This window comes from Salvelinus namaycush, chromosome 26, assembly GCF_016432855.1.
Source record: "Salvelinus namaycush isolate Seneca chromosome 26, SaNama_1.0, whole genome shotgun sequence".
Lineage (NCBI taxonomy): Eukaryota > Metazoa > Chordata > Actinopteri > Salmoniformes > Salmonidae > Salvelinus > Salvelinus namaycush.
In genome coordinates, this window is record NC_052332.1 from 19,960,046 (window position 1) to 19,986,344 (window position 26,299).

General features: G+C 44.1%; 3 protein-coding genes across 4 annotated transcripts in view; 1 reads left to right on the forward strand and 2 right to left on the reverse strand.

The window, feature by feature from the left end:
• Window positions 1-15,292, reverse strand: part of tprn (taperin) — a 28,929-nt gene extending 13,637 nt beyond the window's left edge. The window contains exon 1 of the mRNA XM_038965645.1: window positions 13,071-15,292. Within this exon, the coding sequence (XP_038821573.1) occupies window positions 13,071-15,266 (2,196 nt within the window). The 5' untranslated portion in view covers window positions 15,267-15,292. The remainder of the gene's footprint in view (window positions 1-13,070) is intronic.
• A 2,028-nt stretch (window positions 15,293-17,320) lies between these two features.
• LOC120021609 (transmembrane protein 203-like) lies at window positions 17,321-21,157 on the reverse strand. Of its 2 annotated transcripts, none has more exons than XM_038965410.1 (2): window positions 21,062-21,157; window positions 17,321-18,593 (listed from the first exon to the last, which is right to left on the reverse strand). In XM_038965410.1, exon 2 carries the CDS (start codon window positions 18,277-18,279, stop codon window positions 17,863-17,865), a length of 417 nt encoding a protein of 138 aa, XP_038821338.1. In that variant the 5' UTR covers window positions 18,280-18,593; window positions 21,062-21,157; the 3' UTR covers window positions 17,321-17,862. The 2 variants fall into 2 exon arrangements, with proteins under 2 accessions (XP_038821338.1, XP_038821339.1); XM_038965411.1 differs by having other exon boundaries at window positions 17,321-18,492; window positions 21,062-21,149.
• LOC120021608 (delta-aminolevulinic acid dehydratase-like) lies at window positions 21,142-25,135 on the forward strand. The gene is made up of 12 exons (XM_038965408.1): window positions 21,142-21,236; window positions 21,757-21,879; window positions 22,038-22,088; window positions 22,694-22,790; window positions 22,891-23,026; window positions 23,131-23,214; window positions 23,355-23,443; window positions 23,600-23,655; window positions 23,760-23,847; window positions 23,962-24,048; window positions 24,258-24,387; window positions 24,489-25,135. The coding sequence occupies exons 2-12, from the start codon at window positions 21,764-21,766 to the stop codon at window positions 24,545-24,547; spliced, it is 993 nt and encodes a 330-aa protein (XP_038821336.1). The 5' UTR covers window positions 21,142-21,236; window positions 21,757-21,763; the 3' UTR covers window positions 24,548-25,135.
• The last annotated feature ends 1,164 nt before the right edge of the window (window positions 25,136-26,299 follow it).

Consider the following 26,299-nt stretch of genomic DNA (forward strand, 5'->3'; position numbering starts at 1 on the left):
TCAGCCACACCAGTTGCTGACAGGGCTCCCGAGTGGCGCATCTCAGTGCTGTAGGTGTCACAACAGACCCTGGTTCGATTCCAGGCTATATCACAACTGGCTGAGATTGGGAGTCCCATAGAGCGGCGCACAATTGGCCCAGCGTCGTCCGGGTTGGGGTTTGGCCGGGGAAGGCCATCATTGTAAATAAGAATTTGTTCTTAACCGACTTGCCTAGTTAGATAAAATGTTAAATAAAATGTTTAGCGCAATGCAATCTCCATAGACAAACATTGGCAGTAGAATGGCCTGTACTGAAGAGCTCAGTGACTTTCAACTTGAACCGTTATAGGATGCCACCTTTCCAACAAGTCAGTTTGTCAAATTTCTGCCCTGCTAGAGCTGCCCCGGTGAACTATAAGTGCTGTTATTGTGAAGTGGAAACGTCTAGGAGCAACAACGGCTCAGCCACGAAGTGGTCGGCCACACAAGCTTAGAGAACAGGACCGCCGAGTGCTGAAGCGCGTACAAATTGTCTGTCCTCTGTTGCAACACTCACTACCGAGTTCCAAACTGCCTCTGGAAGCAACGTCAGCACAAGAACTGTTCATCAGGAGCTTTGCGAAATGGGTTTCCATGGCCGAGCAGCCTCACACAAGCCTAATATCACAATGCGCAATGCCAAGCGACGGCTGGAGTGTTGTAAAGCTTGCCACCATTGGACTCTGGAGAAGTAGAAACACGTTCTCTGGAGTGATGAATCACGCTTCACCATCTGGCAGTCTGACGGACTAATCTGGGTTTGGCGGATGCCAAGAGAACGCTACCTTCCCGAATGCTTATTGCCAACTGTTAAGTTTGGGGGGGGGGGGGGGGGGATAATGGTCTGGGGCTGTTTTTCATGGTTCGGGCTAGGCCCATTGGTTCCAGTGAAAGAAAATCTTAACACTACAGCATGACATTCTAGACTATTCTGTGCTTCCAACTTTGTGGCAACAGTTTGGGGAAGACCCTTTCCTGTTTCAGCATGACAAGGCCCCCCCTGCACAAAGCGCGGTCCATACAGAAAGGGCTTGTCGAGATCGGTGTAGAAGAACTTGACTGGCTTGTACAGAGCCCTGACCTCAACTCCATCGAACACCTATAGGTTGAATTGGAACGCCGACTGCAAGCCAGGCCTCGTCGCCCAACATCAGTGCCTGACCTCACTAATGGTTGTGGTTGAATGGAAGCAAGTCCCCAAAGCAATGTTCCAACATCTTTCTTGTGGAAAGCCTTCCCAGAAGAGTGGAGGCTGTTATAGCAGCAAAGGGGGACCAACTCCATATTAATGCCCATGATTTTGGAATGAGATGTTCGACGAGCAGGTGTACACATACTTTTGGTCATATAGTGTAATATTTTTGTGCTTATGGAACATTTCTGGGATCTTTTATTTCAGCTCATAAAACATGGGATCAACACTTTACATGTTGCGTTCATATTTTTGTTCAGTATAAAATAGTATTTGCGTAAGTATTTAGCCCCTATGTCTAGGCAAGCCTAAATTAGTTAAGTACAATTTATAATAGGGGTAGACATGATTTTAGAATGACTAACCCCTTCCTGTTACCCATACATACAACATCTGCAAGTTCCCTCAGACAAGTATTGAATGAAACTGCTCTTAGACAACCTAAGAAGACTTACAGCTGTAATTGATGCCAAAGGTGTTCCTAACATGTATTACTCAGGGAGTTGAACACTTATGCAACAACTATATTTTTGTTATTTAATTTCTATTGATCTTTCAAAATCTTGATCTTTCCACTTTGACAGAGTATTTTGTGTAGATTGTTGACACCCACTTTGTAACACAGTAAAATGTGAAGAAATCCAAGGGGTCTGAATACTTTTGCAAGGCACTGTATGTGAGGGAGTGAGAGAAATGGGAGAAGGGAAGTGGAGTACAAGCAGGCTGTACAGGGCTGAGAGAGAGAGGGAACGAGGGAGGGGGGGAGAGAGAGGAACAGGCATGCTACTAGAGACAGACAGACCATATTGTATATGCTCATTGAAAAAGGGAGAAACAGGGCACAGTGTGAGAGAGAATTAACGGAGTGTGATCATACACTTAACACAGAAACACATAGTACAAGAATAGAATTACCCACAGCACACAATGGCACCACAGACATGGGTGAGAAAGACTAATTACATGTGGTTGGCGCTGTAGCTGTCAGTGGTTAAGAGGGGAATTTGAATATTATTTGTTTGTATATAAATAGACATTAGAACTGAACACCCACAGTGTGACATATACAGTCTGGCACGATTATCTACAAGTACACAATGAGGGCTCTATTTTTGGCTGGCAATAAGCCAGCGCAATCGTCAAACGCACGCTCGCTTGCAATTTCGACCTGTTAAAGCCGGAGTTCTTCTGTTTTAAAACCCTAGCGCCAGGACGGGTAATTTACCTTTCTTATATGAGCTCACTTGCAGAGGTGGCAATATCTGAGGTGTGTCCTTAAAAACGTGTACCAAAGTGCCAATTTCAGACAGCGCTGGTGGGGATATTTAAACACCAATAATCAAAAGCTGGTCTTAGCAGTTATGCTTGATTATGACCAGTGGTGACCCGTCATTCAAGGAAGGTGGGGCACAGCCGTGATTGGCTCCTTGTTCTGTCACTCATGGGGACACTAAGTCACTGCAAAGTCTACAGTAAAAGCTAAAGAATTCAAGCCCCTTGGGTGCTGCCATAGAGTTACATTGGAAGTGCCCATCTAAGAAAGCTCAAGCTCATTGGCCACAGATAAAATGACGTTAAATCTACAGTAGCTTTGATTGGACTGATCTTAGTTGGCAAGCTTGCAGTCATCATCACGAATCAAGTCGACAATCTACTGGAAAATAATTTTCAATCCTTGACATATGAAGAGAAATTATAGATAAAATATATCGGTGCTCATCGGCCATTGGGCATAAACATTACACAGCAAATTGAAAATTGCAAATTCAACAATGAGTGGTATGGAAGGAATCAGTGGTTAACTGCAAGCATTGCAAAGCAATCACTAGCCTGCTATTCAGTGGAGTGGGTGTGTGGTCCAAGTCTAGGTTTAAGATTCTCTTTTCCAAGCTTAAAAAGATAAAACATTCACATTCCATGGGCCAGAAAAGGCTGAATACATTGGCCATGCTGTCAATCCAGCATGACTTCTACCGCGTTCAAAACAACCGGAAACTCGGAACTGGGAAATCTCAGACTTCAGTGAGTTCAAGACAACTGGGAACTCTGGGGGTGGGGAAGAAAATTAGCTTTGACTGGGAACATACATTTTGAACGGTCATCCATGTCAGAATTCCATGTCGGGAACTCAGGCCTCTTTCTAGAGCTCCGACCTGAAGATCACTGACATCATGATTCAACCTTGTCCCCCCCCCCCCCCCTAAGAGTTCCCAGTTGTCTTGTAAGCACCATAAATCCAGATGACAAAATTTGATGACAGATTTTCCCCATGAAGGACCGCTACGCCACATTCCTGTTCAAGTGAGCACAGCACAACAAGGTGAGTCCAAAAATATATTGTATGCTGCTGCATAAATGTAATATACAAGGGAGATATGTATACTATAGCTAAGAAAGTAGAACTAAGTGTATGTTGTGTAATAAGCTGTTATTAGCCCATGTGCCTCACTAATAATTTGGTATATTTTCCCCTCATACCTTAGCCTACTGTTCTGACTTGGTGGTGCACATGTAGCCTATAATCTGTTTTAGAGAAATGTAATCATCTAATATTGTAAGAGCTTTCATTGTCTGCTTACATGCTCCCTTTTTTATCCTACGGTTCTAACTAGGTGTACAGGGAGAACACTAAGAACGGCCCATGTTCTGAATTCTGTCGCTGTACATTTCAAAAAGTGCTGAACAAATAGTTACATTGACTACGTCCGTCCTAGCTCGCTTATTCATTTCTTAATCTAAATTACGGATTGCCTCTTCGCTGCTCGTTGTCCCCTTATGCCTTAGTTGGTACATCTCAATTGTCATTAGAAACCACATTTGTTTTAGCAAGTCAGCCATATCAACTATCTTTTTTTAAAAGTCAGTAAATGAGGCTGAATGAACTGTTTCGATGCCAGACAAGGCTCCGCTGATAGCCAGGTGTAGCAGTAAGGATTCACTCCATTGTGCTGAAAAGAAAGCTCTGCTGTTGGGACAGCTTTATGTAGTCCCAACAGCTTTATGTAGTCCCAACAGCTTTATGTAGTCCCAACAGCTTTATGTAGTCCCAACAGCTTTATGTAGTCCCAACAGCTTTATGTAGTCCCAACAGCTTTATGTAGTCCCAACAGCTTTATGTAGTCCCAACAGCTTTTTGTAGTCCCAACAGCTTTTTGTAGTCCCAACAGCTTTTTGTAGTCCCTAACAGTTTGTGGGCACCATTTGTCACTGTTATAGTGCAATTAATGTATTGTTTAGACGTGTGGCTTTGCTGGCATGCATCTAAAACATAGTTGTTTTTTTGCCCGACCAAGATTTACATGCTAAAAACCCCACTGGCTATAACAGATTTTTACAGCGGAAGCGCAACCTATCCAGCCGTTATGCTCGGTACTGTAGCCGATGCCATTTAATAAACTGTATCAATCCACAATGGACTAGGAAGAGAATATCCCGTGCCCCCAGTCGAATTGGAGTGGATGACAATGCAAAGACCATCAATAACCTACAGAACTTAAGACAACGGCATGCAGTATTAAGCCATGAAACACGCTGATTGGCCAGTGAGTGGCCAAGCCCTCGTCACACCTATCACTTATTTGTCAAAACCCAGCCCTTTCGCACCACCGCCAGCCTTTGCGCTCATAATTCCTGCAGTGAAAATAGCCCACATTTTTCTGACACACCCCTGGTCCTATAGCCCTACCGCCAGAGCTAAGAAGTACCATTATGTTAGGTTTGTTAAATACAGCCCTCAGAGATGGTGATATTAATAGGTGCCGTTCCATCTACCCACCTGACATGATCTCGCCATCTTTTTATACACCTCTGAAACCACCTCTGCAGAATTCTGTCCATCCTGTTCTCAAACACTTTCTCTTCCCTTTTCCTCTTAAAATCTCTGACACACACACATACCGGGGTCAGGCCTGAATTAAAACATGACAATGGCACTTTGCTGACAATTCCAATTACAGTGACTAGCGGGTCTGTGTGTGTCTGTGTGTGTGTGTGAGTGTTTGTGCTAGAGCTGGGTCAATAAACGTAAAATTATCGACACCGACAATACATCGCAGCCATTTTGCTGATATCGTTCATTACAATAAGAAGCCTATAATAGAGAATTTGTGAAGGTTATGCATGTGATTTGTGTGTGTGTGTGTGTGTGCGTGTGTGCATGTGTGCGTGCGTGCGTGTGTGCCATCATCCTGTTGGTATGGCCCCATTCCAATCGTCCCGTTTCTCACCCTACCCGCTCAGGCTCACAGAAGAACCCTGCAGCCAGATAACACTTACTGAAAATGTCAAGCTTGTCACAGGCACGCCAGAATTAAGCTGTAGACCCAGTATCAATGGCATAATTACACCTCTCCATGGGTCCGGAGGGAAACACTGTTCTACACTGCAGTAGCTGCACATTAAACACAGACCTACTGGAGAGGCACAGGCAGGCATGCTTGAGACAATGAGACACAGTCATGTTGAATGTTCAAAAAGATGCTGAGTGACTTAAACGATTCATCTAAACTGCACTGCGCCTCTTGGGTATGACAAACACACAAAAAAGGTACACACACACACACAGTCAAGGAGGGAGCATGGAGAGCACAAACAGGGAGGAGTGCAGGAGAAAACGAAGACGTGAGGTAAGAGGAGAGAAGGGTGTGGTTACAGAAAGTGTGATGAGGGACGAGGAATGACTCGATGTGGTAAATAATTAAAACACAATGGACTTTCACACTTTGAGCTCAAGAACACGATAAGAATGTAGGAGTGAGGGACCTCCCATGTGGCACAGCGGTCTAAGGCACTGCATCACAGTGCTAGAGGCATCACTACAGTTCCAGGTTCGATCCCGGGCTGTGTCGCAGCCGGGAGACACAATTTAAGTGAGGGTTTGGCCAGCTGGGATGTCCTTGTCCCATCGCGCTCTAGCGACTTGTGGCGGCCAGGCGCGTGCACGCCGGCTTCGGTCGACAGCTGTATGGCTGTATTTCCTCTGACACATCGTGTTAAGAAGAACTGCGGGGTCTTGTTTTGGAGGACGCATGGCTCTCGACCTTTGCCTCTCCCGAGTCCGTACGGGAGTTGCAGCAATGAGATAAGACTGTAACTACCAATTGGGGAGAAAAAGGGGTAGAAAGTACTACAAAAACATGTAGGAGTGTCCTTTCATTGGCCTTCCTGTGTGACAGACACGGTGCATTGGCATTATTTAAGTCTGCATATTTTTTACTTCCCCTACGCATGGCATTTTCACAACAATTAAAAAGTGGTTTCTCTAAACATTGGACAGAGGAATGTACTTTTGTAAACCACAACTACTGCTAGTTCTTCAATTTATGACATATTGCAACTTCATAACTTTTTATATGGTACAAGAACCTTTCTGAAATGCAGCAGTAAAAAGTGGATCTAGTGTTTGGTAGTAAGCCTAGATTGTCTATGCTAGAACGTTTTGATACCTTGCCAAGTCATCATATCATCCTACTTCATTCTGACCTATGGGTCAGTCTAACATTGCATGTACCTCAGTTGGTGAAGCATGGTGCTTGCAACTCCAGGATAGTGGGTTCCATTCCCGAGACCACCCATATGTAAAGAAATGTATGCGCGCATGACTAAGTTGCTTTGAATAAAAGCGTCTGCTAAATGGCATATGGTCATTTCCATGCTAAAGGACCCATGAGTTTAATGGAGCATGTCAAATTGGGTGTCAAATGAAAGCTAGTCTATATATTTTTTTTGTAATTAAGGCATATACAGTACCAGTCAAAAGTTTGGACACACCTACTCATTCAAGGGTTTCTCTTTGTTTGCACTATTTTCTACATTGAAATACACAAAATCATATAGTAACCTAAAAAGTGTTATATCAAAAAAAAGAATCATTTTAGATTCTTCAAAGTAGCCACCCTTTGCCTTGATGACCACTTTGCACACTCTTGACATTCTCTCAACCAGCTTCATGAGGTAGTCACCTGGAATGCATTTCAATTAATTAACAGGTATGCCTTGTTAAAAGTTATTTGTGGAATTTCTTTCCTTCTTAATGCGTTTGGGCCAATCAGTTGTGTTGTGACAGGGTAGGGGTGGTATACAGAAGATAGCCCTATTTTGTAGAAGACCAAGTCCATATTATGTCAAGAACAGCTCAAAAAAGCAAAGAAAAACAGTCCATCATTACTTTAATACATGAAGGTCAGTCAATACGGAAAATGTCAAGAACTTTGAAAGTTTCTTCAAGTGCAGTCGCAAAAACAATCAAGTGCTATGATTAAACTGCCACTCATGGGCCTCCCGAGTGGTGCAGTGGTCTACGGCACTGCATAACAGTTGCTTGCTGTGCCACTAAAGATCCTGGTTCAAGTCCAGGCTCTGTCGCAGCCGGCCGTGACTGGGAGACCCATGGGGCGGCGCACAATTGGCCCAGCGTCGTCCGGGTTAGGGGAAGGTTTGGCCGGCAGGGATGCCCTGAGGCGGGCCGTGCGCATGCATGGTCGCACGGTGTTTCCTCCGACACACTGGTGTGGCTGGCTTTCGGGTTAAGCGGGCATTGTGTCAAGAAGCAGTGCGGCTTGGTTGGGTCGTGTTTCGGAGGACGCATGGCTCTCGACCGTCGCCTCTCCCGAGTCTGTACAGGAGTTGCAGTGATGAGACAAGACTAACTACCAATTGGATACTACAAAAATAAAACCGCCACAGGAAAGGAAGACCCAGAGTTCCCTCTGCTGCAGAGTTCAAGTAACAGACACATCAACAGTTCAGAGGAGTCTGCGTGAACCAGAAACCACTACTAAAGGACACCAATAAGAAGAGATTTGCTTGGGCCAAAAAACACAAGCAATGGACATTAGACCAGTGGAAATCTGTCCTTTTGTCTGATGAGTCCAAATTTGAGATTTTTTGTTCCAACTATCTTTGTGAGACACCGCAAAGCATGGAGGTGGTGGTGTGGGGGTGCTTTGCTGGTGACACTGATTTATTTAGAATTCAAGGCACACTTAACCAGCATGGCTACAACAGCATTCTGCAGCGATACGCCATCCCATCTGATTTGTGCTTAGTGGGACTATCATTTCTTTTTCAACAGGACAATGACCCAACAAACCTCCAGGCTGTGTAAGGGCTATCTGACCAAGAAGGAGAGTGATGGAGTGCTGCATCAGATGACATGGCCTCCACAATCACCTGACCTCAACCCAATTGAGATGGTTTGGGATGCGTTGGACCGCAGAGTGAAGGAAAAGCATGTGGGAACTCTTTCAAGACTGTTGAAAAAGCATTCCAGGTGAAGCTGGTTGAGAGAATGCCAAGAAAGTGCCAAGCTGTCATCAAGGCAAAGGATGGCTATTTGAAGAATCAAATATATTTCGATTTGTTTAAAACTTATCTGGTTACTACACGATTCCATATATGTTATTTCGTAGTTTTGATGTCTTCACTATTATTCTACAATGTTAGAAAATAGTAAAAATAAAGAAAACCCTTGAATGAGTAGGTGTCCAAACTTTTGACTGGTACTGTATGTATGTATGAATGCATGTATGTACAGTTGAAGTCAGAAGTTTACATACACTTAGGTTGGAGTCATTAAAACTCGTTTTTCAACCTCTTCACAAATTTCTTGTTAACAAACTATAGTTTTGGCAAGTCGGTTAGGACATCTACTTTGTGAATGACAAGTAATTTTTCCAACAACTGTTTACAGACAGATTATTTCACTGTATCACAATTCCAGTGGGTCAGAAGTTTACATACACTAAGTTGACTGTGCCTTTAAACAGCTTGGAAAATTCCAGAAAATTACGTCATGGCTTTAGAAGCTTCTGATAGGCTAATTGACATCATTTGAGTCAATTGGAGGTGTACCTGTGGATGTATTTCAAGGCCTGCCTTCAAACTCAGTGCCTCTTTGCTTGACATCATGGGAAAATCAAAAGAAATCTGCCAAGTCCTCAGGAAAAAAATTGTAGACTTCCACAAGTCTGGTTCATCCACTGGAGCAATTTCAAAACTCCTGAAGGTACCACGTTTATCTGTACTAACAATAGTACGCAAGTATAAACACCATGGGACCACGCAGCAGTCATACCGCTCAAGAAAGAGACGCGTTCTGTCTCCTAGAGACGAACGTACTTTTGTGCGAAAAGTGCAAATCAATCCCAGAACAGCAGCAAAGGACCTTGTGAAGATGTTGGAGGGAACATGTACAAAGGTATCTATATCCACAGTAAAACGAGTCCGATATCGACATAACCTGAAAGGCCGCTCAGCAAGGAAGAAGCCACTGCTCCAAAACTGCCATAAAAAGCCAGACTACGGTTTGCAACTGCACACGGGGACAAACAAAAATAGAACTGTTTGGCCATAATGACGAAGCACGGGGGTGGCAGCATCATGTTGTGGGGGTGCTTTGCTGCAGGAGGGACTGGTGCACTTCACAAAATAGATGGCTTCATGAGGCAGGAAAATTATGTGGATATATTGAAGCAACATCTCAAGACATCAGTCAGGAAGTTAAAGCTTGGTCGCAAATGGATCTTCCAAATGGACAATGACCACAAACATACTTCCAAAGTTGTGGAAAAATGGCTTAAGGACAACAAAGTCAAGGTATTGGAGTGGCCATCACAAAGCCCTGACCTCAATCCTATAGAACATTTGTGGGCAGAACTGAAAGAGTGTGCGAACAAGGAGGCCTACAAACCTGACTCAGTTACACCAGCTCTGTCAGGAGGAATGGGTCAAAATTCACCCAACTTATTGTGGGGAGCTTGTGGAAGGCTACCCAAAACATTGGAGCCAAGTTAAAAAAAGTTAAAGGCAATGCTACCAAATACTAATTGAGTGTATGTAAACTTCTGACCCACTGGGAATGCGACAAAATAAATAAAAGCTGAAATAAATCATTCTCTTTACTATTATTCTGACATGTCACATTCTTAAAATAAAGTGGTGATCCTAACTGACCTAAGACAGGGAATGTTTACTTGGATTAAATGTCAGGAATTGTGAAAAACTGAGTTTAAATGTATTTGTATAAGGTGTATGTAAACTTCCAACTTCAACTGTATGCACACACACGCACTACATTTTAGTAATTCAGCTGACGCTCTTATTCAGAGCAACTTAAAAAGGAGCAATTAGGGTTGCGTTGCTTAAGTGCATATCAGATGTTTCACCTAGTCAGCTCGAGAATTCGAACCAGCGACCTCTCGGTTACTGGCCCAACGCTCTCAACCACCAGGCTACCTGCCGCCGACAGCATGGGTCTAAACTACAGTAGCCTATACTCCTCATCAGCAATCCCATATCCGGATAACAGGCCCTAAACTCAACAGTAATGAACAGTAAACAGACCGGGCTCACAGACAGCTGCTACCTGATCAGCCTGGAAGACAAACAGACGTTATGAGTACTATCAGACAGCCAACACAGCTGACAGTCACAGGCCCCTCCACTCTCTTCCTGATGCCGAGTGACATGGCCTTCTGCTGAGAGACAACAATATGGTGATTCCTCGAGAAAAGGGGAAGGGAGCTATTGGTTTTAAATGGGACTGCTATTTTATGTTTACTGATCGATAAATATGGAATTCAGTACAAAAGAGACAGGGATCAAAGCATTTTAAAAGAAGGTTATACATTTTCAGCGATACGTTTGTGGAAAAGGTTTAGGCCTTCTTATGAGAGGCATGTACATTTGAAAATAGACGAATCCTTTAGGCTACGACCAGAACATCTCGTTAGTACAGCCAGGAGCTTACCTCTATGGGTATTTAGGTTCAATTGGGTATTATCAGCTTGTCACAGGCTATTTTCCATTTGAACCAAGGTTATTCACAAGTTGAATACAGTATTTGTAGTCTGGAATGACTGGCATTACTACCACACAACAGTACTTGCCAGAACTGCACAGTCACCAAACCTCTAAATCATCAACTTCAATGAAGACATAATTACCTAATGTGTTGTATCAATTACACAGCTGAGCAGGGCAAAGCCCAGGCCTTCCACTGAGAAATCCATGTTGCCATTTCCATGTGTTATGCAGAAAGAACATAAACGGCAAGAATGGTCTCTGCCTGTTACGTCACAAACACATGGGCTGTCTCCTGTTTCCCATACTAACTGGTCACCAACCTCACAAACAACCAGCCACTCCTCCCCTTTCCATTGTCATGTCTTCCTGCCAGCTCCATCTCTATTCAATGACAGGGAAGTACCATGTAGTAGAACTTAAGAGAAAATACAACAAAAGCTGTTCTAAAAAGGTACTGAACACTAGTCTATAACCATGTTATTAGGGCTAGACACTTTGTAACACAATCCATTATAGTTCCTAGAGAATCTAGGCCAATTAAATTATAAATTCAATCTAGGCATGTACCATACTTTAAGGACTTCCTAGATTTCTCCTTATGCAAATCAAAGCTGGTGCAGTGTAAAAGCTCCACTTGACCTTCATAAACAACTATCACTCCTTGAAGAGAAGATCAAACAAGCAGTAAAGGAGCAGAGGACAAGATTGATTATCCAACACAAAGAATACATGGTTACAGTCGGACTAGGGACACGTAAGGGCCTTACTTGAGTGAGTCAAAGATCTGAGCGCGCTGCAGAGATTTAGCTCCAACATTCTGCAGAATCAACACAACAAAATCGCAGAAGTACAACTTGTAGAACTGAACCAGCAACCACGGCCAATAAATGAGGGAGTGGAAGTTATTTTGAGAAACATAAGAGCCTAGTAGGAGGCGATACACTGTGTTCAAGTTCTTCTCTCATCATATTGATGTGTTTGAAAAAAATATATCCGGCAAGCTCTAAAAATTTGAATGGGAAAAAGAGCATAGCTTTTTTTTCTTTCTTTTTTTAAATACTTAAAAGGAAACCAAACTCAGCCAGGCTGGTTTCACATAGCCAAGGAATTCCACACAAATAACATAGGCCTACACTTGATGCTTTTGTAATTGCTTCCGGCCCTGCCCTAGCTTCAAAACCAGAGAAACCTTGGTCATGTGAAATGATGACCGGGAGGAGAAGCATGCATGCTCAAACAACAAAGGCGAGGGAATTCAGTGAACCCAAACTTAGCACGCCTAATGAATTCAATAGAGTTCCGAGGACAAAAACACTGAATGCTTCCGAGGGGCCTGGCCTCATTACTGCCTGTGTTCTCTATTTGGCCAGGGACAAACACAACGACACACACGCTCGACCTGGTTGGGTGTGACCGGAGCTGAGGTTGAAAGGAGTGAGGGCAGGAGACTGGTAATACCTGGAGACCAAAGGATTAGGATACGACAGAGACCTTGCTGCACTGCCAAGTACGTAGGCTAGATCTCAGGTAAATGCCAAAAAACACTGATCTTCATCTTGGGGGGGGGGGGGGGGGGGGGGCAGACGCATTCAATTCATAGATTTAAATGTATAGGGGGGTATGAAAGGAAATGGTATTGATTCCAACCCTGGTCACAAAAACACCAACACCTCCATGCTGCAAACCATGTTGAAGGCTGGCTTCTGCCTTGTTCAATCGTACTACTAAAGATGCAATAGATCCTGTAGCATTAGGAGAATCATGTTGAATACCGCACATTTCAGCAACAGGGACCTGTTTTAGCTACACACACACTAAACAATCTAATCTACGGAGGCATGCCGTAATGAGATGGACAGAAAAACAGCACTAAATTAGAAGCTTAGCTCAGTCCATTCATATGCATACACACATATTGTGTTGAATTATACTAAATTACAAATCTTGAATGGAGAAATTAATTAATGTGTGTTACATTATCGGTGTAAAAAGAGCTCTGCTGGTGTTCACTTGATGTATAATAGAAGTATTCGGTTGGGTATCATCATCTCACCTTTTTGCCAGTGGAGCCTGTCCTGGTCAGGCAGGAGCGTCCCAGGGACTGGTACCCACCGATGACCTCGATATCCTCCACGGCAGGGTAGCGCTTCTTCAGCAGTGAGCCCAACTGGGAGTAAGGGGCCTGTGGTGGCGTGGAGGGCGTCTGGGCCCCTCCGGAAGGTTCCTGGGGCTCTGGAGAGCCAGGCTGAGGCTCTGACTTACGTTTAGGCACCACAGTGAAGGTATTCCCCTTCCGCCTCTGCACCACTGGAGTGGGGCTGGGTGCAACGGGCTGTGAGGGGTCCACGTCTATGTCATCTATGTTGGTGACAGGTAGCTGGTCAGCAGGGGCTTCCTCTGGAGGTGGCAACTGGACAGAGGGGACTGGGAAGGGTGCTGGAGGGGAGGGGGTCGCAGTGATGGTGGGTGGGTCTGGTTTGGTTAGCCCGGCTGCCCTCACCTCGTCCCGTTCTTCCTCTTTACTCTTGGAGACTGCTGGGTTAGGTGGAGGGGTGACAGGGGTTGGCACTCCTGGGGTGGGCATCTCTGCCACTCTCTGGGAGGGAGGAGACTTAATGGGGCTGGAGGGGGCCGTGCTGCCCGGGGAGGCGGCGGCTCTGTGGCGTTTGGGGAAGACTGTGAAGGAGTTGCGGGATTGGAGACGCAGGTTGGCAAGGGCACGGGCCTGGATGTCCCCGGCAGGCAGCAGGGAGAGATCAGGGCGGGGTGAGGGGCAGATCTCGAATCCAGGCGAGGGGGGAGACGTCGGGGGTGTGGTGGGACTGGAGGGGGACTCGACACGGCTGGTATCCGGAGAGAATGGCACCTTGGGTTTGGAGGGCACCTCTGTGCTCTCCCAGTCTCTCTCTCGGAAAGGCTTGGTCTGGGACCCCTCTGCCTCCTCTATGGGGTTGACCACCGAACTGCGGCCCCCACTCACCTCAAAATGCTGGCGGTAGGAAGACACTGACTGAGCGGGTCCAGCAGAGCAAGTGGTGCTGTCAGGCTCACAGAGAGGGGGCTGTGGCTTGGGTTTGGAAGACTGGGAGCTCAGGAAGACTGAGGATGACAACTGTGCGTTACCCAGGGTGCGGACTGGTGAGCTAGGCTGGGCTTGTGACTTGTATTTTGGCACCAGATCTGGCTGTGGCTTGGGTCGTTGTCTTGGCCTGCTTGAACTGGTTTCCAAGTCCAGGAGGTTCTCTGTGCTGCGAGACTTGGGTTGCAATTTTCCATAGTTGCTGTCGAATTTCTGCAGCATGCGGCTCACCCTGCCATGACCCTCTCCTGTCTCGAATGCGGCCTCGTGACCAGGACGACCCAACGTGCTCAAATTCTCCTCGCTCCGGCTTAGTGCGGTGTCATAAATGACCACCTCCTTTGCCCGTATCTCGGTAACCCCACTGCCTCTCCGGTCCAAGAGGTCGTTGAGGGAGCTGTAACTGCTCACCCCATTCTGCTGCTGATAAGACTCGCTTTTTATTCCACTCGCCTCCGGAAAGTAATCCGGATCGGATTCTATGATAATGATATTCTCAGCGCGTATAGTCCGAATTCCAGGAACACTGCCATACAATTCCAGTATGTGCTGAACCGGACGAGTGGCGTTCTCCCTGTCCTGTTGTTTCTTTCGCTCCTTCTCCAGTTTGATGAAGGGGTTCTCCTGCAATGGGCCTAGACTGTCCTGCAGAACCAGGCTTTCCTGTCCCTCGCCATCGCTTACCGTTTTCTCCGAGTCATAAGGGTCGGTGGCAGTCCAGGGGTCTTTGTTTGTTTTCACCGGCGAGAGCTCTGGGGAGGTGGGGGCGCTGCCACGCTTGCCTGCAAAATGCTGGCTCGCTGGAGTGATGGTGTAGTTCCGAACTGAATTAGCACTGGTTCCATTGTCTGTTTTTGAGGCGCTGCTGTTTCCCGTTACTTCGCCATTAACCAGCGATAAGATCGCGCTAGGGCAAGGCTCAGTTGCACCTGCTCCAGACGCGCCGCCCTTTGCTTTCCTCCGCTCGAGAATCTCTCGTTTCCAGGCCGGCATCCTCGGGCTCTCCTGCCCAGCCTCCTGGCGGAGCACACGGACTTCTCCTCCACCAGACATTTTGGGGAGAAATTGAATATCTCCGGGGTTCGGGAGATGGTGTTCCCCGACTGGGACGGAAAGCTGTAGCCTCTGTCTGTCGCTGTACCTGCAGCGCCGATTATAGTATACACACATACATCCCCACGGTCTCTTTCAGTCTTTCTACGTTCTTCTCCCTCCCTCCGCGACTCCTGACCCGCCCTCTGCACCTGTAAACCTACGTCATCCTTCAGTCTTCAGAACTGCGCCCCAAGAAGCAACCTCATTTGCTCATATCGATTTAGAATACACCCCCTTTTCACAGAACACCCACCAAAGGAAATCCCTCCTCTTTCTATTGTTGAGTAGGCAAAGAGGACCTGTCAGTCAAGGAAACTCAGCTCAGCCCCCTTTTACTGCTTAACCCTTTCAGTGAATACATGTTATTTTAAGATCCCGTATCGACCACTAAATTGTTTTTTAAAATAATAACATTATGCATTTAATTTTCAATTGAATTCATGAACTAAACATGGAAAGTATACCAACAAATGGTTTTAAAAGATGAAAGGCTATGTAAAGATAGTGATTGTGAAGCAGGGTGAGAAAATTGTCGCCTATCAGTCACTCGTTAGTTACGTGTAGGCTTTGCTGTAGCATCCTATGGAATATCGACCCATGTTATAGCATAGTTATTCAAATCTGTTCAGCAAGAGGTTGATGATACCACCTGACAAATAATCCTGCTGAGATAAATGCATTACGAAATAAATGAGTCGGTATTACAGAGGTCTATTCTGAGTACAGCATGTACGAGATTACTATTGTTCCTCATCAAACATTCATCACCGCACTGTCACTACGAGCCGTGAATCCCAAGGAGCCATTAACATACGGACGGACACTGAAGAAAATAGTGTGTTATATGGAGCAGTCTCAGTCAGTCGTAAATTCTGTTATAGAATGATTTGTAAAAATGCATGCTATATGCAATGGATTTTTTTTGTAATTTGTTTTTATCTGTGGTGTGCCTAGACAAAGAGCGCGAAAGAGTTAAATTCCATATTTTAAACTTGTTTTTGATATGCTGTGCTTAAAAAGAACAAAGCTCTGAGGTTTTCATCTGAGGAAAGTCCAAGACACAAAAAAAGTCATTGCTGTTGCCTCTAAAGAAAAATGTCTTAGATATAATATAATTCATTATGACAGGCTATGCCTGCTACTAATCTACAAGTTATTTAGGAAGAACTTTAGATGGAATCCTGTTAGACTATAGTTGGTGAGTGGATCATGTTGGATTCACCGTCATCCACGTAATAACAGGAGGAAACAAATATAGATTAGTGCTTGATGAGCCCAAAATGGTCAAACAGCTAAATAAAACATTTTATTTTATTACGCTTATGACTTTTCCTTCCATGAACTCACGCCCATGTGAACTTTGCTTTAGTTTTATTACTTGAATGTCCTTCCCCAATGTTGACTTGGGCATCGGAAATTGAGGAGTAGGTCACCACTCCCATCTTCAATGTAAATAGCGACACATCGTGGTCACACTTCGTCATCACAAGGGATAACAGTGGACATACTGTACAAAATATCCAAGTCTACAAAAGACACAACTGTATTGTGTCTGTTCAGAATTGATCCAAAGTTGACTAATTCATGTTTCATAGATTTTTGAGGAGCTAAAATAATATTGCATGATAAACTTTACCAGCTCAAATGTTTATTTACACATACAGTGCCAATCAAAAATTGACACATTTACTCATTCAAGGGTTTTTCTTTATTTGTACTATTTTCTACATTCTAGAATAACAGTGAAGACATCAAAACTATGAAATAACACATTTGGAATCATGTAGTAACCAAAACAAGTGTTAAACAATTTATATTTGAGATTCTTCAAAGTAGCCACACTTTGATGACAGCTTTGCACACTCTTGGCATTCTCTCAACCAGCTTCATGAGGTAGTCACCTGGAATGCATTTCAATTAACAGGTGTACCTTGTTAAAAGTTCATTCGTGGAATTTCTTTCCTTAATGCATTTGAGGGAATCAGTTGTGTTGTGACATGGTAGGGGTGTGGTATACAGAAGATAGCCCTATTTGGTAAAATACCAAGTTCATATTATGGCAAGAACAGCTCAAATAAGCAAAGAAAAACGACAGTTTCTTCAAGTGCAGTCGCAAAAACCATCAAGCGCTCTCATGAGGACCGCCAAAGGAAAGGAAGACCCAGAGTTACCTCTGATGCAGAGGATAAGGTACTTTGATTGGTACTGTATATAGAAACACAACATGGGTACCAAAAACAAGAACATAATAAATGGACTAAAACAAACAAAGCTGCAGACTTTCCAACTTCAAAAGACAGATTACTTCAATTCTCAAATGTCCCTCCCCAGCATCACATCAGGAAATAAATTACAATGAAGGATAAAATGAGGCCATCAATACATGCTTGAGCAAGAGGTCCATAACAGATCAAATACAAAAAAAGGTATCCACAGGAAGCAATGTCCAGGAGAGCCATACTGACAAAGGACTGCTCATGGAAAACACATGTCACACTGTCCTCAGACAAGGTTAGAAATGGAGGGGAAGCCTGTGACCCTCATCTCTCCAGCCATTAGTCCAAAAACTATTTCTCAATAGTCAGTTAATTAAAAGTCACCTAGTATGAATAAACCTGGATCTTCTATAGCTGATAAACGACTCCTGCCCTCATCACACCGCCCCTTGGAATCAGTTGACACGGCAGGAGCGGATCATCAGTAGCTGCAGGAGGATGAAGAGCGGTGAGACGATAGGACCAAACCCCAGGTCGCGTGCCTGTTCCTGCTCAACCAACTTCTGGCACAGCAGCACCTCACACACCAGCTTGAGGCCGAGCACCATCAGCACCCACAGCAGCCTCAGCACCGCTAGCCTTTTCTCATTCTCCTGGTACAGCCGGATGGATACAATAGCTGTGAAGTAGGTGCTGAGGCCATCAGCGGCAAACAGAGGGACGAAGACCAGCCACCAGCTCATGCCAGGGGCAAACAGGTCAGCCCGCAGTGCTACTAGCACACTGAAGACCAGCAGAGCCCCCAGGTGGAGGAAGAGCTCGAACGTGGCAAAGCCCAGCCATTGGACCAGCTCCCGCAGGGAGAACAGCATGGCCTTAGGGTGGAGGGAGTGGATTCAGGTGGACTGTTCAACCAGGGACTGAATGGGGTAGACTCACTGGTTCGACTCAGGAGATGTGACGTTTCCAGACTCAGGGTGGTAAAGTGTGAGGGAAGGGAGACATTGAGGTCTGGGCAGAAATCCACAGAAGGCAATAGGAAATGGCCCTTAACAAGGAACTGCTGCACAGACGATCAAGCACACCTACATCATTGAAGACAGTGGGGGCAGAGAGGACGAAATACTGTGAGCCAATGAAGAGCTTCACATGTGGAGGATGTCTTCATGAAATCAAGTTGTTCTGCCTTTATTTAGAAACAGAGACATTTTATTCAGAGCATGACAACAGTTTACAATGTATTGAAATTGAACTAATGTTACACTGTAAACATCAACAAAGTGACAGTATTTACTTCACTTCCCTTTTACCAAGCTATATTGTAACAAGCGTGAAGTTGATTGAAACAACTATCAAAAGTTGCAAACATTTTTACAAACTCATTCTGTCTTCTAGACTAATGTTAGTCTAGAAGCGGAAATGTACAGTGGGGCAAAAAAGTATTTAGTCAGCCACCAATTGTGCAAGTTCTCCCACTTAAAAAGATGAGAGAGGCCTGTAATTTTCATCATAGGTACACTTCAACTATGACAGACAAAATGAGAAGAAAAAAAATCCAGAAAATCACATTGTAGGATTTTTTATGAATTTATTTGCAAATTATGGTGGAAAATAAGTATTTGGTTAATAACAAAAATTTATCTCAATACTTTGTTATATACCCTTTCTTGGCAATGACAGAGGTCAAACGTTTTCTGTAAGTCTTCACAAGGTTTTCACACACTGTTGCTGGTATTTTGGCCCATTCCTCCATGCAGATCTCCTCTAGAGCAGTGATGTTTTGGGGCTGTTGCTGGGCAACGGACTTTCAACTCCCTCCAAAGATGTTCTATGGAGTTGAGATCTGGAGACTGGCTAGGCCACTCCAGGACCTTGAAATGCTTCTTACGAAGCCACTCCTTCGTTGCCCGGGCGGTGTGTTTGGGATCATTGTCATGCTGAAAGACCCAGCCACGTTTCATCTTCAATGCCCTTGCTGATGGAAGGAGGTTTTCACTCAAAATCTCACGATACATGGCCCCATTCATTCTTTCCTTTACACGGATCAGTCGTCCTGGTCCCTTTGTAGAAAAACAGCCCCAAAGCATGATGTTTCCACCCCCATGCTTCACAGTAGGTATGGTGTTCTTTGGATGCAACTCAGCATTCTTTGTCCTCCAAACACAACGAGTTGAGTTTTTACCAAAAGTTCTATTTTGGTTTCATCTGACCATATGACATTCTACCAATCTTCTTCTGGATCATCCAAATGCTCTCTAGCAAACTTCAGACGGGCCTGGACATGTACTGGCTTAAGTAGGGGGACACGTCTTGCACTGCAGGATTTGAGTCCCTGGCGGCGTAGTGTGTTACTGATGGTAGGCTTTGTTACTTTGGTCCCAGCTCTCTGCAGGTCATTCACTAGGTCCCCCCGTGTGGTTCTGGGATTTTTGCTCACCGTTCTTGTGATCATTTTGACCCCACGGGGTGAGATCTTGCGTGGAGCCCCAGATCGAGGGAGATTATCAGTGGTCTTGTATGTCTTCCATTTCCTAATAATTGCTCCCACAGTTGATTTCTTCAAACCAAGCTGCTTACCTATTGCAGATTCAGTCTTCCCAGCCTGGTGCTGGTCTACAATTTTGTTTCTGGTGTCCTTTGACAGCTCTTTGGTCTTGGCCATAGTGGAGTTTGGAGTGTGACTGTTTGAGGTTGTGGACAGGTGTCTTTTATACTGATAACAAGTTCAAACAGGTGCCATTAATACAGGTAATGAGTGGAGGACAGAGGAGCCTCTTAAAGAAGAAGTTACAGGTCTGTGAGAGCCAGAAATCTTGCTTGTTTGTAGGTGACCAAATACTTATTTTCCACCATAATTTGCAAATAAATTCATTAAAAATCCTATAATTAGATTTTCTGGATTTTTTTTTCTCATTTTGTCTGTCATAGTTGAAGTGTACCGATGAAGAAAATTACAGGCCTCTCTCATCTTTTTAAGTGGGAGAACTTGCACAATTGGTGGCTGACTAAATACTTTTTTGCCCCACTGTATGTGTCTTTCACAGCTCGGGGATTCGATCCAGCAACCTTTAGGTTACTGGCCCAACGCTCTATCAATGTAACCTTTTTTTCTTTCTTGCTGATATGAAAGATAAGTCCTTATGCGTCCAAAACCGTACCGCAAGCAATACATGTTAATGTTCAGACCGAGCGTCGGGATCTTCACAAAACTCCCCCTACAAGACGCCTTTGTCCAATTACTTGTGTGTAATGTAATGGGACTGAGTCATGATCAAAGACTACTATGGTGACAGTTGAAATCGTTCGCCAGCTAGCTAACTGCCTGGCTACATTCATGGTTTTAACTGACAACAATCGCTCACAAACGATTCCCGATAATGTTACAGTGGTCTAGTTAGCTGGTAAAATGCTGTATTGTCAGATCATTAGGCTAGCTGACGTTAGCTGAGCTACAGTAACGTTACAGCAAAGTAAGTGGTTACAGTGCTCGCACAATCAACAACTAGCTATTTAGCTAACGTTACCTCGTAGTCCTTGCCATCTCATACTAGCTACATATACGTTATCCATCTGTGCATGTGTCAAGTAATATGGGTTATTATAGGACATGACAAGGTTTAGCTTTTTTTTATTTATATATATATATATTTTTACCTCAAATCCGATTCAAGTGTCAGGTTAGCCTTTTCATACTGTTTTCATTCCTTCACTTAAATCTACCGTGTACTATCGCGGGAACTTGCACGTTTACGGAACAATTTGTGCAGTGCAGTGGCTGGTTAGTGTCTGCGTCTAGTGCAAGCCAAGGAGGACGGACGTACTGTACAAGGCAAGAACACCGAAATCCATTTATTTATTTTAGTAAAGTTAACATTGTTGTATGTTAATTAATGCTGACAAGTTACGTTTTTGATGTTGCAAGGTGAACAAATCTGCGGAATATGACCAGGAGGAGTTGCAAGTGTGTTTTCTAGTCGTGTGGTGCATGGAGCATATCATTGGCCCATTTGAGCACATGATTGTTGATAGTCGAAGTTAGCTTTCTGTCGTTCATTACATCTGTCGTTCGTTACATCCCGATTTTGCTTAGTTCTCATAAATGTAGACCTTGAATGTCAATGATCTTGAAATTATAGATTTAAAGGGATCTGGAATGGGCTTTCATAAATGTGAGCAATTATTCTTCCTCCAGCTGTGTGAAAGCAAGCATTATCACTGCTGTCACTCAGGGTCATCCAATTGTTTAGTTTAAGTCAGGTTATAGCATAAACCACTCTCTCATTCCAATGCATCTCAGAAATGTGGGGGTGAATAAAGGTGACATTGTCAAACCTCTCTCTTTCTCTCAGCGCAAAGATGCAGCCGGTCGATTCTCTCCTCCACAGTGGCTATTTTCACGCAACACTCAGATGCTGGCAGAGCTGCGCCTCAGACTTGAGACCTGAGAATCTTATTTACCCCATCTTCGTCACGTAATGTCTCCTCTCCCACACAGACACTAGGGTGTCGTCTTGATGTTGTGATACAAATGACAGATTCCCCTGTGTCAAAGTCAGTTATACTGTGGGCTATATCTGAGTGGCTATGTGTTTTTATGACATGGCAGCTTTCTTGTTCTTTTCTCCAACAGTGACAATCCTGATGCTGTGGAGCCCATCGCTAGTCTACCAGGCCAGGCCAGGTAATGACTCCAGATAACCTGTTCATGTGGTTGATTATCTCATCTATGGTAATTGCTTATCTACACTAGGTACAGTAGTTGAATACCCACAATGTGCTGTTAATGTGTAATTTGTTGTAATCATATTTTAAAACATAAATTACTTTGAAAGATCATTTTTATTCAAAGTCTTTGTTTTAAAGTCATCTGAGAGTAAGAATGAGCGGGGGATGGGAACCATTGAGATCAAGGCTGTGACCTCCAGATAAATACTGTAAGGCAGGGTGGATCCAGATAAGAAGAGAATCCGTTAGTTGTTTGTCCCACACAACCCTCCCTGCTCATGCACCATTTGGTTACAATAAAATAGGCTGTAATGTAATACTGAGGCCTAAGCCTTGGTACTATTATGTGTCAGTGTTGAAATTACTGTTAATAGTTCTCTCACTCAGTCTGATTTGGTTTTTTGACCAAAACAAACATGATTTTAGGCTATAGAGATCAAATACATCCCAGTGCATTGATAATGAAGTGCCACTTTGTAATTGCTTGTCTCAAAGTGTTATTGAATTAGCACTTTAGTTTGTCCATTCCCTGTGTCCCCCTCTCTCTTTTTCTCCCCACAGATATGGAGTGAATAAACTGGAAGGCATGCTACGCCCCCTTGTGGAGAAAGGCTTGAAGTGTGTGCTGATTTTCGGCGTGCCTGCCAAAATCGCTAAGGTAAAGTATATGCACTCATATTTTTTTTGCCACTCATCAACTCCGAAGGGCTTATGACTGCAACCTTGCATACTGTCATACCTTTGACCTTTCTTCTCAGGATGAGAGGGGTTCGGGTGCAGACACAGGTGATACTCCGGCAGTATTGGCTGTGAAGAAGATAAGCTCTCTTTTCCCTGACCTGCTGATGGCCTGTGACGTCTGCCTCTGTCCCTACACCTCACATGGACACTGTGGTCAGTCACTCTCTATCACATCTTTTCGTCTACAACTAATGCAAATCTGATTTCCTTTGATTAACACTACAGTGTTATAAGACTGCACTCTGATTCGCCCTCAGGAATCTTGCGGGAGGATGGCACTCTGGACAATGGTGCCAGTTGCCAGCGTCTGGCAGAAGTGGCATTGGCCTACGCCCGTGCTGGTGAGTCTGGTCACTCCTCCCCCCTCTGTTATCTACTCTCACTTCTAAAAAAAAATAGGGTACTGGACCGATGTTGATACTGCTCAATGGGGCACCACACCCATGTCAATAGTTTAAGATGTCTTGTTCTTCTCGTACAGGCTGTCACATCATTGCACCCTCTGATATGATGGATGGGCGAGTGGGAGCCATCAAACAATCACTGATGTCCAATGACATGGGCAACAAGGTAACAGATGGGAGCACTAGATTGTACATAACCTTATATTCATATGAACTCAATAAGGAAAGGAAAGCATTTGCCATAAGGAAACCATTAGTAAAGAAGCCATTAAGGCCGAATCACCTGGGGTAAAAAAGTAATGTTTTTCCTCCTTCCCCCCAGGTTTCAGTACTAAGCTACAGTGCTAAATTTGCTTCCTGTTACTATGGTCCCTTCAGGTAACTAATGATTGTAAAACCAAGTATGGACAGAAAAGGCTTTTACTTACCAGTTATTATTTGACAGGATGCTCTAAGGAAGCTCTGGTTTTTTTTGTGTGTAGAGATGCAGCACAGTCCACACCAGCATTTGGAGACAGGCGTTGTTATCAGCTGCCACCTGGTGCAAGGGGCCTGGCACTGCGAGCTGTGGTAAGAGTGTCTGAATTGCACGCATGTGTATGAAAAGTAGAGAGAGAGTGTGTTTTTGTCAGAGCTAGTCAATTTACCCAGGTGGTTGAGGTTTTGTTTATGTTTTTCTCTCAGGACAGAGATGTCAAGGAGGGGGCAGATATGCTGATGGTGAAGCCAGGACTGCCCTATCTGGACATAGTGAGGGAGGTCAAAGATAAGGTTAGTATGTTCTAACTAATTTCTCTCTGCATGGTTAGAGTTTCAGGCTCCAGGATCAGTATCGATAGTTTCAGCTAAATAACCAAACACTAAGTTCACATCCAAGGGTACACAAACAAGCTTATCATCAGTTGTTATGAAGACTACAAAACCCTTCTGCTTTTACCTGCTCCATATTCTTCTCACCACCCTCCTCTGCTCCCTTCCAGCACCCCAATCACCCATTGGCGGTGTATAACGTGTCAGGGGAGTTTGCCATGCTGTGGCATGGAGCTCAGGCTGGAGCCTTTGACCTGCGCACCGCTGTACTGGAATCTATGACCGCCTTCCGCAGGGCAGGTGAGAAGGGAAGGGAGTCATTGGGTCTGGAGGAACAGTGCTCTGTTCTCTATAGAGAAAGAATGAGTTCTACTGCTTTAGTTCTATATTCTTCCCTTTAGGTGCTGACATCATCATCACCTACTACGCACCTCAACTGCTCACCTGGCTGAAAGAGTAACCGACAGAAGGCTTGACATGCGATTAGCTCCTTTTTACTAAGCTGTTCAAGGCTGAACTACACTGACAAATGGGGTCTACTGAAACCAAACTGACATGTGAGAACAGGCAACCTATCTTCATACAGTCATTTACAGTTTCTTTTTCTATATAACATTGATGTTTCATTTTGTTCTGGGACTCTTTTTTTTTAATATGCAGCAACCACAAATTCTCACCAAAGATGGTATTCTTCTAGCTCGTAACCACTTGTAAAGCATATCAAATAAGGTTTGAAGGGTTAGCCTAATGTTAGATGAAAAAATGGGACTGTAAAAGCTATCTGTTGATTGTCTTGTTAGTTTATGGGTATTTTTTACTATTCTATAGTTTTCCAAATTGAGTAATTATGGACTTTTATTTTACTTTTATTTTATTCTGTGCCTTCTGTAATAGCCACTCTGGCTTCAGCACTGACATTTACTAGTGTTTGTAAGGTTGGGTTAAGAAACCTCTAGAGCTCTTATTTACCAGGGTAAATGGACCTATCCAATAAAATAGATTTTTTGGATAACAACAATAAAGCTACAATCGAGTTTGAAATATGGTCCATAGACTTACTTTTGGTTTATTACGTATAACCTAGTTACATTTTTTACCGTTAAATGTTTACCTCAAAAAAGGAAATAATATAATAACGAGGCTACAGTATATAGGAGTACCAGTACCGAGTCAATGTGCAGGGGGGTACTTTTGTAGTTGGGGTAATATGTACATGTAGGTTGGGGTAAAAGTGACTAGGCAATCAGGATAGATAAAGAGTATAAGTAGCGTATGTAAAAGTGTGTGTGTTTGAGTGTCCATTGAGTGCATAGAGCTAGTGCAAGAGAGTCAGTGCAAAAAAATTAAATAAATAGGGGATCAATGTAAATAGTCCGGGTAGCCATTTGATTAACTGTTCAGCAGGCTTATGGCTTGGGGGTAGAAGCTGTTCAGGAGCCTTTTGGTCCCAGACTTGGTTCTCTGGTACCACTTGCCATGTGGTAGCAGAGACAACAGTCTGACTTGGGTGGCTGGAGTCTTTTACAATTTTAAGCGCCTTCCTCGGAGACCGCCTGTTATAGAGGTCCTGGATGGCAGAGAGCTAGGCCCCAGTGATGTACTGGAACGTATGCACGCACTACCCTCTGTAGCACCTTACGGTCAGATGACAAGCAATTGCCATACCAAGCAGTGATGTAGCCAGTCAAGATGCTCTCAATTGTGCAGCTGTATAACTTTGAGTCTGAGAGCCCATCTTTTCAGCCTTCTGAGGGGGAAGAGGCATTGTCATGCCCTCTTTACGGCTGTGTTTGGACCATGACAGGACCTGCTCCCTATAGGCTCTCATCGTCGTCAGTGATCAGACCTACCACCAGGTGTCATTAGCAAGCTTAATGATTTTTGTATTTTATTAGGATCCCCATTAGCTGTTAGGAAAGCAGCATCTACTCTTCCTGGGGTCCACACAAAACAAGTAACATGACATAATAGACAACAGAACTACATATGTTTCAAAACAGAACACATAGTCCACATATAAATACATACAAAATCTCTAGTTCAATTAGGGGAGAGGCGTTGTGCCGTAAGGTGTTGCTTTATCTTTTTTTAAACCAAATTTTCTGTTCATTTGAGCAATAATGGCTTTATATAATACAGTACACTTTTTTGAATTTGTTCTGGATTTGGGGACTGTGAAAAGACCCCTGGTGGCATGTGGGGTAAGTGTGTG

What these genes read in the sequence shown, in the direction of transcription:
- LOC120021609 (XM_038965410.1), bottom strand. Translation starts at nt 18,279, where the DNA reads ATGCTGTTCTCCCTGCGGGAGCTGGTCCAATGGCTGGGCTTTGCCACG.
- LOC120021608 (XM_038965408.1), top strand. Translation starts at nt 21,764, where the DNA reads ATGCAGCCGGTCGATTCTCTCCTCCACAGTGGCTATTTTCACGCAACA. An exon ending in CACCTCACATGGACACTGTG is followed by an intron (nt 23,027 to 23,130) that starts GTCAGTCACTCT and finishes ATTCGCCCTCAG; the next exon opens with GAATCTTGCGGGAGGATGGC. An exon ending in TGAGGGAGGTCAAAGATAAG is followed by an intron (nt 24,049 to 24,257) that starts GTTAGTATGTTC and finishes GCTCCCTTCCAG; the next exon opens with CACCCCAATCACCCATTGGC.